Raw genomic sequence first — 12,071 nt, 5'->3', positions numbered from 1 at the left:
ATGTGACCTGACCAGGGAAAACTCTGGGGTCCTAATTACAGGCTATAATGAAGGTTCAGAGTTTTTCCTGGCCAGGTCATGAGGTCAGGAAAATACTCCTGGCGCTAATTACTGTATGTAGTAAGATTAGCTTGCTCAGTCTGTAAGGTAGGTTCAATCCCCTCAGTAACCAATAATCCCCACACTGCTAACAAACTATCGTTGGTGGCCAGTTATGGCCAGCGTCAGTCTGCTCTCATTAGCTTTGGCCTTATTAGAACATCCTGGGAGCTGAGGGACTTTAGAAACACTCTCCACTCATTTATTCTGTTCACTGTACACTCCTGTTTTTAGTTGTTTACGAGTGAGAATAATTGGCTTGTTATCTAACTGCACATATAGTATAATGTGGTAAACACATTTGTATCATATAATAATAATAACAATAATAACATATATTGTTGTTGTCTTTCAGTTTCTTTAATTAAGGAACAGGTGGAGTAGTATTGGGAGTTGTGACTGTGATCATGGCATAACTGACAAAACACAAGCCAAATGCAAGGGGGATAGTTAGTTAATTTTTGTCATATAGGTATAATTGTGTCATTTTCATACTGTAATATCATGTCAAAGTACTCAGTGTCTTCAGAAAGTATTCACACTCCTTTACTTTTTCCACATTTTATTGTGTTACAAAGTGGGCTTGAAATGAATTTAATTGTGATATTTTTTTTTTGTCAACGATCTACACAAAATACTCTGAAAGTGAAAGAACATTTTAACAACATAAAAATCTATGGAAATCAAACACTAATATATCTTGATTAGATAAAGTATTCAACCGCCGGAGTCAATAAATGTTAGAATCACCGTAGGCAGTGAATACAGCTGTAAGTGTTTCTGGGTAAGTCTCTAAGAGCTTTGCAAACCTGGATTGTACAATATTTGCCCATTATCCTCTCCAGCAACTGAGTTAGGAAGGACGCCAGTATCATTGTAGTGACTGGGTGTATTGAGACAACATCCAAAGTGTAAATATGAATTTCACCATGCTCAAAGGGATATTCAGCGTCTTCTTTTTTTATTTCTTAATTGTTTATCTACCAATAGGTGCCCTTCTTTGAGAGGCATTGGAAAACCTCCCAGGTGTTTGTGGTTAAATCTGTGTTTGAAATTCACTGCTCGACTGAGGGACGTTACAGATAATTGTATGTGTGGGGTACAGAGATGAGGTAGTCATTAAAACAATCATGTTAAACACTATTATTGCACACAGAGTGAGTCCATGTAACTTATTATGTGTCTTGTTAAGCAAATCTTTTCTCCTGAACGTATTTAGGCTTGCCATAACAAAGGGGTTGAATACTTCAAGAGTTTCATTCCAAAACGCTATATATCCATTTTCAGAAATGTTGGTAGTTTTGCTTTTATTGTTTAAAGAAATTATCACTATCTGATCATAGGATGAGGTTGTTCAATAACAGACATGTATTTGTATTAAATCTATCACTTGATGGTTTCATTTCAGAAAGACAAATAATCATGTTTCTTTGCTAAATGCTATATATCTGCCTCACTCTCAGAGAAATAAGTAGTACTGCTAGGTTTTACACAGTGAAATGTAACAAATAACTACATTTGTAGTAAGGACATGTACAAATGATACATTTATGACATCAATATTTAAATGTTAAAAAAGTATGATTCAATAGTACAGTAAAACATTTTACATTTCACATTTTAGTCATTTTTAGCAGATGCTCTTATCCAGAGCGACTTACAGTTAGTGCATTCATCTTAAGATAGCTAGGTGGGACAGCCACATATCACAGTCAAATATACAGGATACCATTCCAGCTAAACATTCCAGCTAAACACTGAGTGTATTGAGTGTACAAAACATTAAGAACACCTTCTCTTTCCTTGACATAGACTGACCAGGTGAAAGATATGATCCCTTATTGACGCTCACCGGTTTGTGTCAAGAACTGCAACGCTGCTGGGTTTTTCACACTCAACAGTTTCCTGTGTGTATCAAGAATGGTCCACTACCCAAAGGACATCCTGCCAACTTGACACAACTGTGGGAAGCATTGGAGTCAACGTGGGGTGAAATTCAATATTAGGAAGGTATTCTTAATGTTTTGTACACTCTGTGTATAGTGTTTTAGCAACTAACAAAAAAACAATTTCATACACATCAAAAATATTTTACACACACATGAACGTACCCATAAGCAATTATTTCTGATGAAAAAACACAAATGTGAAAAATTGGTGGATATAGTGTTTTGTAAATATTGACCCAAGATATTTCAGCTTTTCATTTTTCTATGAATTTGTACAAATGTCTAAAAACATATTTCCACTTTTACATAATGGGGTATTGTGTGTAGATCAGTGACACAAAATCTCAATTTAATAAATTTTTAATTCAGGCTGTAACACAACAAAATGTGGAAAAAAATCAAGGGTGTGAATAATTTCTGAAGGCACCGTAAATATCTAACCCTAACTCTAACACTAACTCAAGTAGAGCTTTGAAAATAATCACATTTCTACAGTAGCAACCTGGACAGTCAATACTTTGTTTACTCTTGTGTTGAACATTTTCAAAATGCGGTTTCGTATTTCCTTTGTCCGGACTCCATAGATAATTGGATTGACACTTGCTGGTAGAGCAATATACATCACCCCTAGCAAAGTATTGATATCAGTTGGAATTTGAATATTCAGATTGCGTGACAGAAAAGTAACAGTACCCACCAGATAGAAACACATTATTACAAGAAGGTGGGTGCCACAAGTATGGAAGGCTTTCCATCTATCCTCCCCTGCTGCTGCCCTCAACACTACATTCAGAATCTTCATGTAGGAAAATACAATGACACAAATATCCATTCCCACAAAACAGATAATCACAGCCAATCCCATAGCATGATTCTTGTCAGTGTTACCACATGCTAGGCTAACCAGGGCCATGTGGTCACAGTAGCAGTGGTGGATCACATTGGATCCACAGAAAGACAGAGAACCAGCTAGCGCAACAAGTAGGGACATTATGGAACCACTCCTTATAACAGTGAACAGCAACAGTCTGACTAACGTGGCAGAGTTGATGACGCGAGCGTAGCGTAGAGGGAAGCAGATGGCCACATAGCGGTCCAGGGCCATGGCCAGGAGGATGGTCGACTCTACTGATGAGAGGAAGTGAGTGAAGAACATCTGAGTCAAACAGCTGGCCAAGGAGATGTCGTTCCAGTCAAACAGAAAGCTGAGCAGCATGTTGGGGATAACGACTGTTGCCACCACAATGTCCACCGCCGCCAGGCCACATATTAATATATACATGGGGCTGTGGAGGCTCTCCATAATTCTAATCACGTGGATCAACAAAGAATTTCCCACCAAGACCAAAATGTAGATAATGAAAAATGGTAAGAAAAGTTGATGTCTGTACTCGTAGATCTCTGGAAATCCCACAAAGATGAACTCACTGTGTGAAAAATTTATTCCCTGGAATTCTTTAATCATTACACTTTGGGTATTGCCAATTAATTGAGATGAAAAGAAAAAAACTATGTAAAACTTCAACGTTTTCATTGACACAATATTTTCAATACTCTGATATGTATGAATGGTTTACAAATGCCGTAATAAACCCACTTGCTGCTGTTCTGTTTTCTTCTGCTGTTTGGTCGTTGGTCTTTATACCCCAAACCAGACATCCCATGAGAAAACATACACAACCTCGACTTCTTATATTGAGCGTGTATATATATTGTATCCAGGCTCTGCTGTAGCCGGCCGCAACCGGGAGACCAATGGGGCGGCGCACAATTGGCCCAGCGTCGTCCAGGGTAGGGGAGGGAATGGCCGGCAGGGAGGTAGCTTAGTTGGTAGAGCATGGCGTTTGCAACGCCAGGGGTGTGGGTTCGATTCCCATGGGGGGCCAGTATGGAAAAAAAAAAAAAGAATAATGTATGCACTAACTGTAAGTCGCTCTGGATAAGAGCGTCTGCTAAATGACGTAAATGTAAATGTATTACTGCACGGTTTTGATTATTACCTGTTATTATTGTCCCTTAACCATCTCCTCTCTCTGACTCCACCCACCACTAAGTAGTGTTCTTTATCATGGTTCTTTGAGCCGGATGATGTAACCTTTCTAGGGTTGCAAAGGGATTACTATAAACTTTCTAGGTTTACCAGTAAACTACCAGAATTTGGGTAACTTTCAAGGTTAATTTGTAATTTAATAAGATGACATGTAGTGGTCTTTTTTTGGGTACGTCAGATTATCACAGGTGTCTAATGATCTCTGGCCGTCTGCGTAGGCCGTATCACATGGAAAATATATGAACAAATTAAATAAGAAGATTTAAAAATAGAATGACAAAGCTGTAAAACATTATCCTAAATAAAAACCATCAACTTAGTGAATACCATTGGTGTTTAATATGAGGGTTTCTGCATGAAATATCCTTTATATTTTTGTACATACTTTTATTTATTTTACTATGTCAATATGTATTTGTTGTCAATGTTTTGTCGTCAAACTGGTGGAAGTTATGAAAAAAGTCAATAGTTGGAAGCCCAATTCCCCATTCAACCACTGGCGAAATCCCCTCACAATGATCTCAAACTGTGTTTCTAATACACAATTAAATAAAACACAGATGACCCCTTACTAATCAGGAAACTCTTGGGTATGTTGTGGTGGACTGTCAATTGCTTCACAGGAACCTGGTAAAATTATGTTTGTAGTGTAGTGAATGGCTATGAATTCAAAGAAAGCTATATCCACTTTTGGAGCTAACTAATGCTCTCAAATCGTATCCTGATGTCGACAGCAGATGGGAGTTGTATTCATAACATTGCTAACTTAGCTAGCTAACATACATTTAGAGAAAACAAGTTATATTAAGTGGCTGGCTAGCTAGCTAGCGTTAGCAACGTTTGGTGGTCAATGAGACAGAGTTAGCTAACCAGCTAACACGCTCTGCATTTCAGGAATCACTGTAGAAATTACTCCTGGTGCACGGTTAAATTATTTAACATTTAAAAAAAAGAAAACTCTGTTTTTTGCCATAGCCCTGACTGGCTTTCATGCGATTTAAACGTGAGCTTGTCTGAGGTGTCAGACTCAGTTGCTATCCATTGGTGCATTACAATTGGTTTCCCAAAATTCTGGGGTGGGGCTTAGTGAAGGGTTAATTGAAAATATTGCCATTGTTGATTAGATGCTTTTTAAAATTATTAATCAGGCTATTTTCTCTTGAACCATATGATCTATCTACTACAAACTAATGGACAATATGGACACAGCTATGAAAAACGAATACTATATATGAATCTCCAAAATGACTGAAGATTCCGGTAACTTTGGTAAATTACTGGTATCTTTGCAACCCTAAACCTGTCTGACCAGTTTGGGTCAGGAGACACAAAGGAGACCATCCCTAACCCTGACCCAAACCCTGACCCTAACCCAACATGAGAGAGTAGGGAGACCATCCATAACTCTGACCCTAACCCAACATGAGAGAGTAGGGAGACCATCCCTAACCCTGACCCTAACCCTGACCCAAACCCAACATGATGAGAGTAGGGAGACCATCCCTAACCCTGACCCTAACCCTGACCCAAACCCAACATGATGAGAGTAGGGAGACCATCCCTAACCCTGACCCAAACCCTGACCCTAACCCAACATGAGAGAGTAGGGAGACCATCCATAACTCTGACCCTAACCCAACATGAGAGAGTAGGGAGACCATCCCTAACCCTGACCCTAACCCTGACCCAAACCCAACATGAGAGAGTAGGGAGACCATCCCTAACCCTGACCCTACCCTGACCCAAACCCAACATGATGAGAGTAGGGAGACCATCCCTAACCCTGACCCTAACCCTGACCCAAACCCAACATGATGAGAGTAGGAGACCATCCCTAACCCTGACCCTAACCCTGACCCAAACCCAACATGATGAGAGTAGGGAGACCATCCCTAACCCTGACCCTAACCCTGACCCAAACCCAACATGATGAGAGTAGGGAGACCATCCCTAACCCTGACCCTAACCCTGACCCAAACCCAACATGATGAGAGTAGGGAGACCATCCCTAACCCTGACCCTAACCCTGACCCAAACCCAACATGATGAGAGTAGGGAGACCATCCCTAACCCTGACCCTAACCCTGACCCAAACCCAACATGATGAGAGTAGGGAGACCATCCCTAACCCTGACCCTAACCCAACATGATGAGAGTAGGGAGACCATCCCTAACCCTGACCCAAACCCAACATGAGAGAGTAGGGAGACCATCCCTAACCCTGACCCTAACCCAACATGATGAGAGTAGGGAGACCATCCCTAACCCTGACCCAAACCCAACATGATGAGAGTAGGGAGACCATCCCTAACCCTGACCCAAACCCAACATGATGAGAGTAGGGAGACCATCCCTAACCCTGACCCTAACCCAACATGATGAGAGTAGGGAGACCATCCCTAACCCTGACCCAAACCCAACATGATGAGAGTAGGGAGACCATCCCTAACCCTGACCCTAACCCAACATGATGAGAGTAGGGAGACCATCCCTAACCCTGACCCTAACCCAACATGATGAGAGTAGGGAGACCATCCCTAACCCAACATGATGAGAGTAGGGAGACCATCCCTAACCCAACATGATGAGAGAGTAGGGAGACCATCCCTAACCCTGACCCTAACCCAACATGATGAGAGTAGGGAGACCATCCCTAACCCTGACCCTAACCCAACATGATGAGAGTAGGGAGACCATCCCTAACCCTGACCCTAACCCAACATGATGAGAGTAGGGAGACCATCCCTAACCCTGACCCTAACCCAACATGATGAGAGTAGGGAGACCATCCCTAACCCAACATGATGAGAGAGTAGGGAGACCATCCCTAACCCAACGTGATGAGAGAGTAGGGAGACCATCCCTAACCCTGACCCTAACCCAACATGATGAGAGAGTAGGGAGACCATCCCTAACCCTGACCCAAACCGAACATGATGAGAGTAGGGAGACCATCCCTAACCCAACATGATGAGAGAGTAGGGAGACCATCCCTAACCCAACATGATGAGAGTAGGGAGACCATCCCTAACCCAACGTGATGTTTACATGGTCATTGTTTAATTGGCGCTGTAATGAACATCAGAGGTGTGTTGGTGTGCTACTGCTGCAATAACAGTAGTTATTTACACACTAAATTACCCAGGAGGCATCAGGCGGGTCGGACTGGACACACAGAGGATGGTGACATCACCAAGGGGCCAATTAGTCAATGAGACGGTCTGACTGTGAGTCCAATTAGCCAATGAAATGGGCCGACTGGGAGTCAGTGAAGGATTACTCTCTAACTATGACCACTAATTATCAACAACAGCCGTACTGTCCTGTGTCTTTGTCCACAGATCTGCACATATGAAGGAGTATTATGCTGATTTAATTTTAGAATAACTTTATTTTTCCTAAAGGAACTTTAGTCTAGTTGGCCGCAGCTGTATTTTTGAAAGCAGACTGAAGGGAAAAAATGTGTTATGATTTTTGTTGGTTGTATTTTGTTGGTATCAGATGTTATTCAGGTATATGTCAAACCGTTTCATGATGTAATAGGTTTACATTATGTGGACACAATCGTTGTGTATACAGTGAGTGCGTAGTGTACAGTGTATCTTTCGAAAATCAACACTTGTTGCACTTGTTTTCCACTCTTGTAATCTCTACAAACGTTTTCTGCAATGCCTGCAACTATGGAGCAAATCGTTTTGAGGTGACAAGCAGTTATTTGCTTTGCCTTAAAATAAATATAGGCATAGGACCTAAAATTAACTTTTTTGGTCCACCAGCCACTGATTTAAACATCTACCAGTCACTCAGATGTTACCATTCCCCCCAAAAAATTGCGCTAAAATTACACCAACGAAACATAAAAACGGATGAGTATGCTTTGTAATGTTTCTAAAACAATAAATGTATTACTAGTAAGCAGTAATTTGGTATGTTGTTTAATTTCATTACATTTTTTGTGACCTGTCTTTTAACCAAAATATCACAGCTATCACAAATGTTCACTTTTAAGGACGGGAGGAAACGCGAGTCTTTGAAACTCAAACATTGAAAAACAACCTAGCTTGTGAACAAAACAATGTAAATAGCCAAGAAACACAAGGACAAAGTCTCACTTCAGTAGACTTTAGTTTCAAATAACTTAGACCAACTTTTATGCCTGTGCGCAGCTCTTCATGTGCGCACAGCCCCCAGCCAGGAGTATTGCAGCGCGAGTTGGGATATGATTTTGTGCGATTCATTTACCAGCTATGAAACAAAACGGCAGAAATACTTTGAAAACAGCTACTGCAGCATTTATTTTACTATAAATGTGATCATACTTGACCATTTTTATTCACAAATGCGAGTGAAACGCTCACACTGTGGATCCCTGACCACCCGCCAACGTGGCTGGGGGAAAGATACATTTTACCAATGCAAATATCTACCCGCATTCGGCAGGCGGCGGTTGTTAATTTTAGTCCCTGCATAGGACCTATATCGGCACCTACAATCCTAAGAAATGTCATTACTTGGATCATTGATGCAATTTTATTCAATCTGGCACATCACTCAAAGTACCAACTCAGTGTTCTTGTGGTCAGAGTGTCTGCCCTGATATTGGAAAGTTGGGAGTTCGATCCCCGGCCGAGTCATACCCAAAACTGTAAAAATGGTACAATCTGTCTCTGCTTGGCACTCAGCATTAAGGAGATAGACTGGGGGTAAGGCCCTGCGGCCCTAGCTTCCTGTCCAGAGGGTGTACTTGAACATCAAGCTGCCTCACGCTACAGAAACAGGAGATAGGCTCCTGCTCCTATGAGCCGTTCCGGCTAGCACAGGCAAAGGCTCATGCAAGGCTACTTGCATCACATCTAAACATCAGACTCAACTGAACCCACATAAACATGACAACAAGGTTAGAAACAGACATAAAACAATATTTCCAAGTACACATGGTTTATTGTATTCAGTATAACACAAGTCAATTAGCACAAGTCCATTTTATTACATGTAAAATATTTAAGCAAGTGAACTCTAATCTCTTTAGTTCTATAACCAGATATTACAGGATTAAAACAGCCAGGAACTAGAATATACATCAGACTAGTAAACACGCGTACATCAGGAGGGATAGTGTTCACCCTATAGCCAACGAATGCAGTCATAGACATTTACATTACATTTACATTTACGTAATTTAACAAACGCTCTTATCCAGAGCGACTTACAAATTGGTGCATTCACCTTATGATAGCCAGTGGCACAACCACTTTACCATTTTTTTATTATTACTTTTTATATTTGGTAGGGGGCGGGGGGTGTAGAAGGATTACATTTATACTATCCCAGGTATTCCTTAAAGAGGTGGGGTTTCAAGTGTCTCCGGAAGGTGGTGAGTGACTCCGCTGTCCTGGCGTCGTGAGGGAGCTTGTTCCACCATTGGGGTGCCAGAGCAGCGAACAGTTTTGACTGGGCTGCATAGCACTTAAATTAGCAACACATATAACCATGACATGAGAACTGCAGGTATCAATGGCCTTGTGCCGTGAATCTCCTGATGGTGATTTCAATATAGCCATAAAGATAACCACATAGGAATACACTATGAAAATACAGTAAGTAGTTGGTATGCAGAAGGTCACTATACCTGCCATGTTACCCACTAAGGTAGCTTAGTGGGTAAGAGCGTTGGGCCAGTAACCGAAAGGTCGCTGGTTCTAATCCCCGAGCCGACTAGGTGAAAAATCTGTCGATGTGCCCTTGAGCAAGGCACTTAACCCTAATTGCTCCTGTAAATCGCTCTGGATAAGAGCGTCTGCTAAATGACAAAAAAATAAAATAAAAAATAAAACATGTTGTTTCTGGAAACGTTGCCACAAGCTAAGCTAACCACTGACGTTCTGCTCACAGAAGCAGTGGTACATCATATTGGACTTGCACAATGTAAGCGGTGTTACCAGACCGACCATCACAGTAGTGTTTCGAATCACGAGCACAGCGTTGAAAATAAGAGAATGGGCCATGTTGATGTAGTCGTTGTATCTTAGAGGAAGACAGATTGCAACATAGCGACCTATAGCCATCCCCAGTAAGATAGTGGATTGAAAACAGGCACAGTAATGAATGCAAAACATCTGAATAAGACGTTCCTCTCTGGAAATCAAGTTAATGTCAGATAGGAAACTAATCAGCATCCTGGGTACAGACATCACAGGCACAGCAATACCCAGAGCAGATATGGCCCCTGTAAAGTCATACATAGGAGCGTAGCATAGCAACGTGTGTTGTTTGGTGATCACTAGAATGAGGGGATGAAGAGCAAAGGGGGGGGGGCGATACTGTAGAAGACTGCTGAATCCATTCAGGTAGAGGGGCGGGGGCAATACTGTAGAATACTGCTGAATCCATTCAGGTAGAGGGGCGGGGGCAATACTGTAGAAGACTGCTGAATCCATTCAGGTAGAGGGGGGGGGGCGATACTGTAGAAGACTGCTGAATCCATTCAGGTAGAGGGGGGCGGGGCGATACTGTAGAAGACTGCTGAATCCATTCAGGTAGAGGGGGGGGCGGGGCGATACTGTAGAAGACTGCTGAATCCATTCAGGTAGAGGGGGGCGGGGCGATACTGTAGAAGACTGCTGAATCCATTCAGGTAGAGGGGCGGGGGCAATACTGTAGAAGACTGCTGAATCCATTCAGGTAGAGAGGGGGGGCGGGGCGATACTGTAGAAGACTGCTGAATCCATTCAGGTAGAGAGGGGGGGGCGGGGCGATACTGCAGAAGACTGCTGAATCCATTCAGGTAGAGGGTTTAATAATAATAATATGCCATTTAGCAGACGCTTTTATCCAAAGCGACTTACAGTCATGCGTGCATACATTTTTTTTTTGTATGGGTGGTCCCGGGGATCGAACCCACTACCTTGGCGTTACAAGCGCCGTGCTCTACCAGCTGAGCTACAGAGGGTTAGGTGAGGGATGTTGCTCGGTGAGCGGTTCCATGCAAACTCCAGAACCACAAGTCACTACTAATGGATAACCATTAAGAAAACATTTTCACCAGAATGACAGTTTGTTGCAAGAAGAAGTTATTCTGTACTTTTATTACATCAGCTCGTATAACTCAACAACACAGTGACGCAATGCAGATCTACAACAACAGAATTCATTGGAAAAGGGGAAATATCTGGTCATAAAAGACTTACCCACAAGAACAGGCAGTGATCAAATAAATGTTAATATATGACGCAAAGTACCAGCATCAGATGCCCAGGGTTAGGGGTAGGAGGCTCTGAATACCAGACAGGGTTAGGGTTAGGGGTAGGAGGCTCTGAATACCAGACAGGGTAAGGGGTAGGGGTAGGAGGCTCTGAATACCAGACAGGGTTAGGGTTAGGGGTAGGAGGCTCTGAATACCAGACAGGGTAAGGGGTAGGGGTAGGAGGCTCTGAATACCAGACAGGGTTAGGGTTAGGGGTAGGAGGCTCTGAATACCAGACAGGGTTAGGGGTAGGAGGCTCTGAATACCAGACAGGGTTAGGGTTAGGGGTAGGAGGCTCTGAATACAAGACAGGGTAAGGGTAGGGGTAGGAGGCTCTGAATACCAGACAGGGTTAGGGGTAGGGGTAGGAGGCTCTGAATACCAGACAGGGTTAGGGGTAGGAGGCTCTGAATACCAGACAGGGTTAGGGGTAGGAGGCTCTGAATACCAGACAGGATTAGGGGTAGGGGTAGGAGGCTCTGAATACCAGACAGGGTTAGGGGTAGGAGGCTCTGAATACCAGACAGGGTTAGGGGTAGGAGGCTCTGAATACCAGACAGGATTAGGGGTAGGAGGCTCTGAATACCAGACAGGGTTAGGGGTAGGGGTAGGAGGCTCTGAATACCAGACAGGGTTAGGGGTAGGAGGCTCTGAATACCAGACAGGGTTAGGGGTAGGAGGCTCTGAATACCAGACAGGGTAAGGGGTAGGAGGCTCTGAATACCAGACA

General features: G+C 42.7%; 2 protein-coding genes across 2 annotated transcripts; both read right to left on the bottom strand.

The window, feature by feature from the left end:
* Positions 1–2,446: 2,446 nt before the first annotated feature.
* or55e1 (odorant receptor, family 55, subfamily E, member 1) lies at positions 2,447–3,513 on the bottom strand. The gene has a single exon (XM_041878867.2). The coding sequence runs from the start codon at positions 3,511–3,513 to the stop codon at positions 2,530–2,532; it is 984 nt and encodes a 327-aa protein (XP_041734801.1). The 3' UTR covers positions 2,447–2,529.
* Positions 3,514–9,065: 5,552 nt separating this feature from the next.
* Positions 9,066–10,535, bottom strand: or55c1 (odorant receptor family 55, subfamily C, member 1). The gene is given in 4 exon segments (XM_041878686.2): positions 9,066–9,247; positions 9,563–9,734; positions 9,935–9,982; positions 9,984–10,535. Coding segments are annotated over 4 exon segments (954 nt in total).
* Between the last annotated feature and the right edge of the window lie 1,536 nt (positions 10,536–12,071).

This window comes from Coregonus clupeaformis, chromosome 6, assembly GCF_020615455.1.
Source record: "Coregonus clupeaformis isolate EN_2021a chromosome 6, ASM2061545v1, whole genome shotgun sequence".
Classification (NCBI taxonomy): domain Eukaryota; kingdom Metazoa; phylum Chordata; class Actinopteri; order Salmoniformes; family Salmonidae; genus Coregonus; species Coregonus clupeaformis.
This window is presented reverse-complemented; position numbering and strand designations above follow the sequence as displayed.

Coding starts and splice junctions, on each gene's coding strand:
- or55e1 (XM_041878867.2), bottom strand. CDS start 3,513: ATGATTAAAGAATTCCAGGGAATAAATTTTTCACACAGTGAGTTCATC.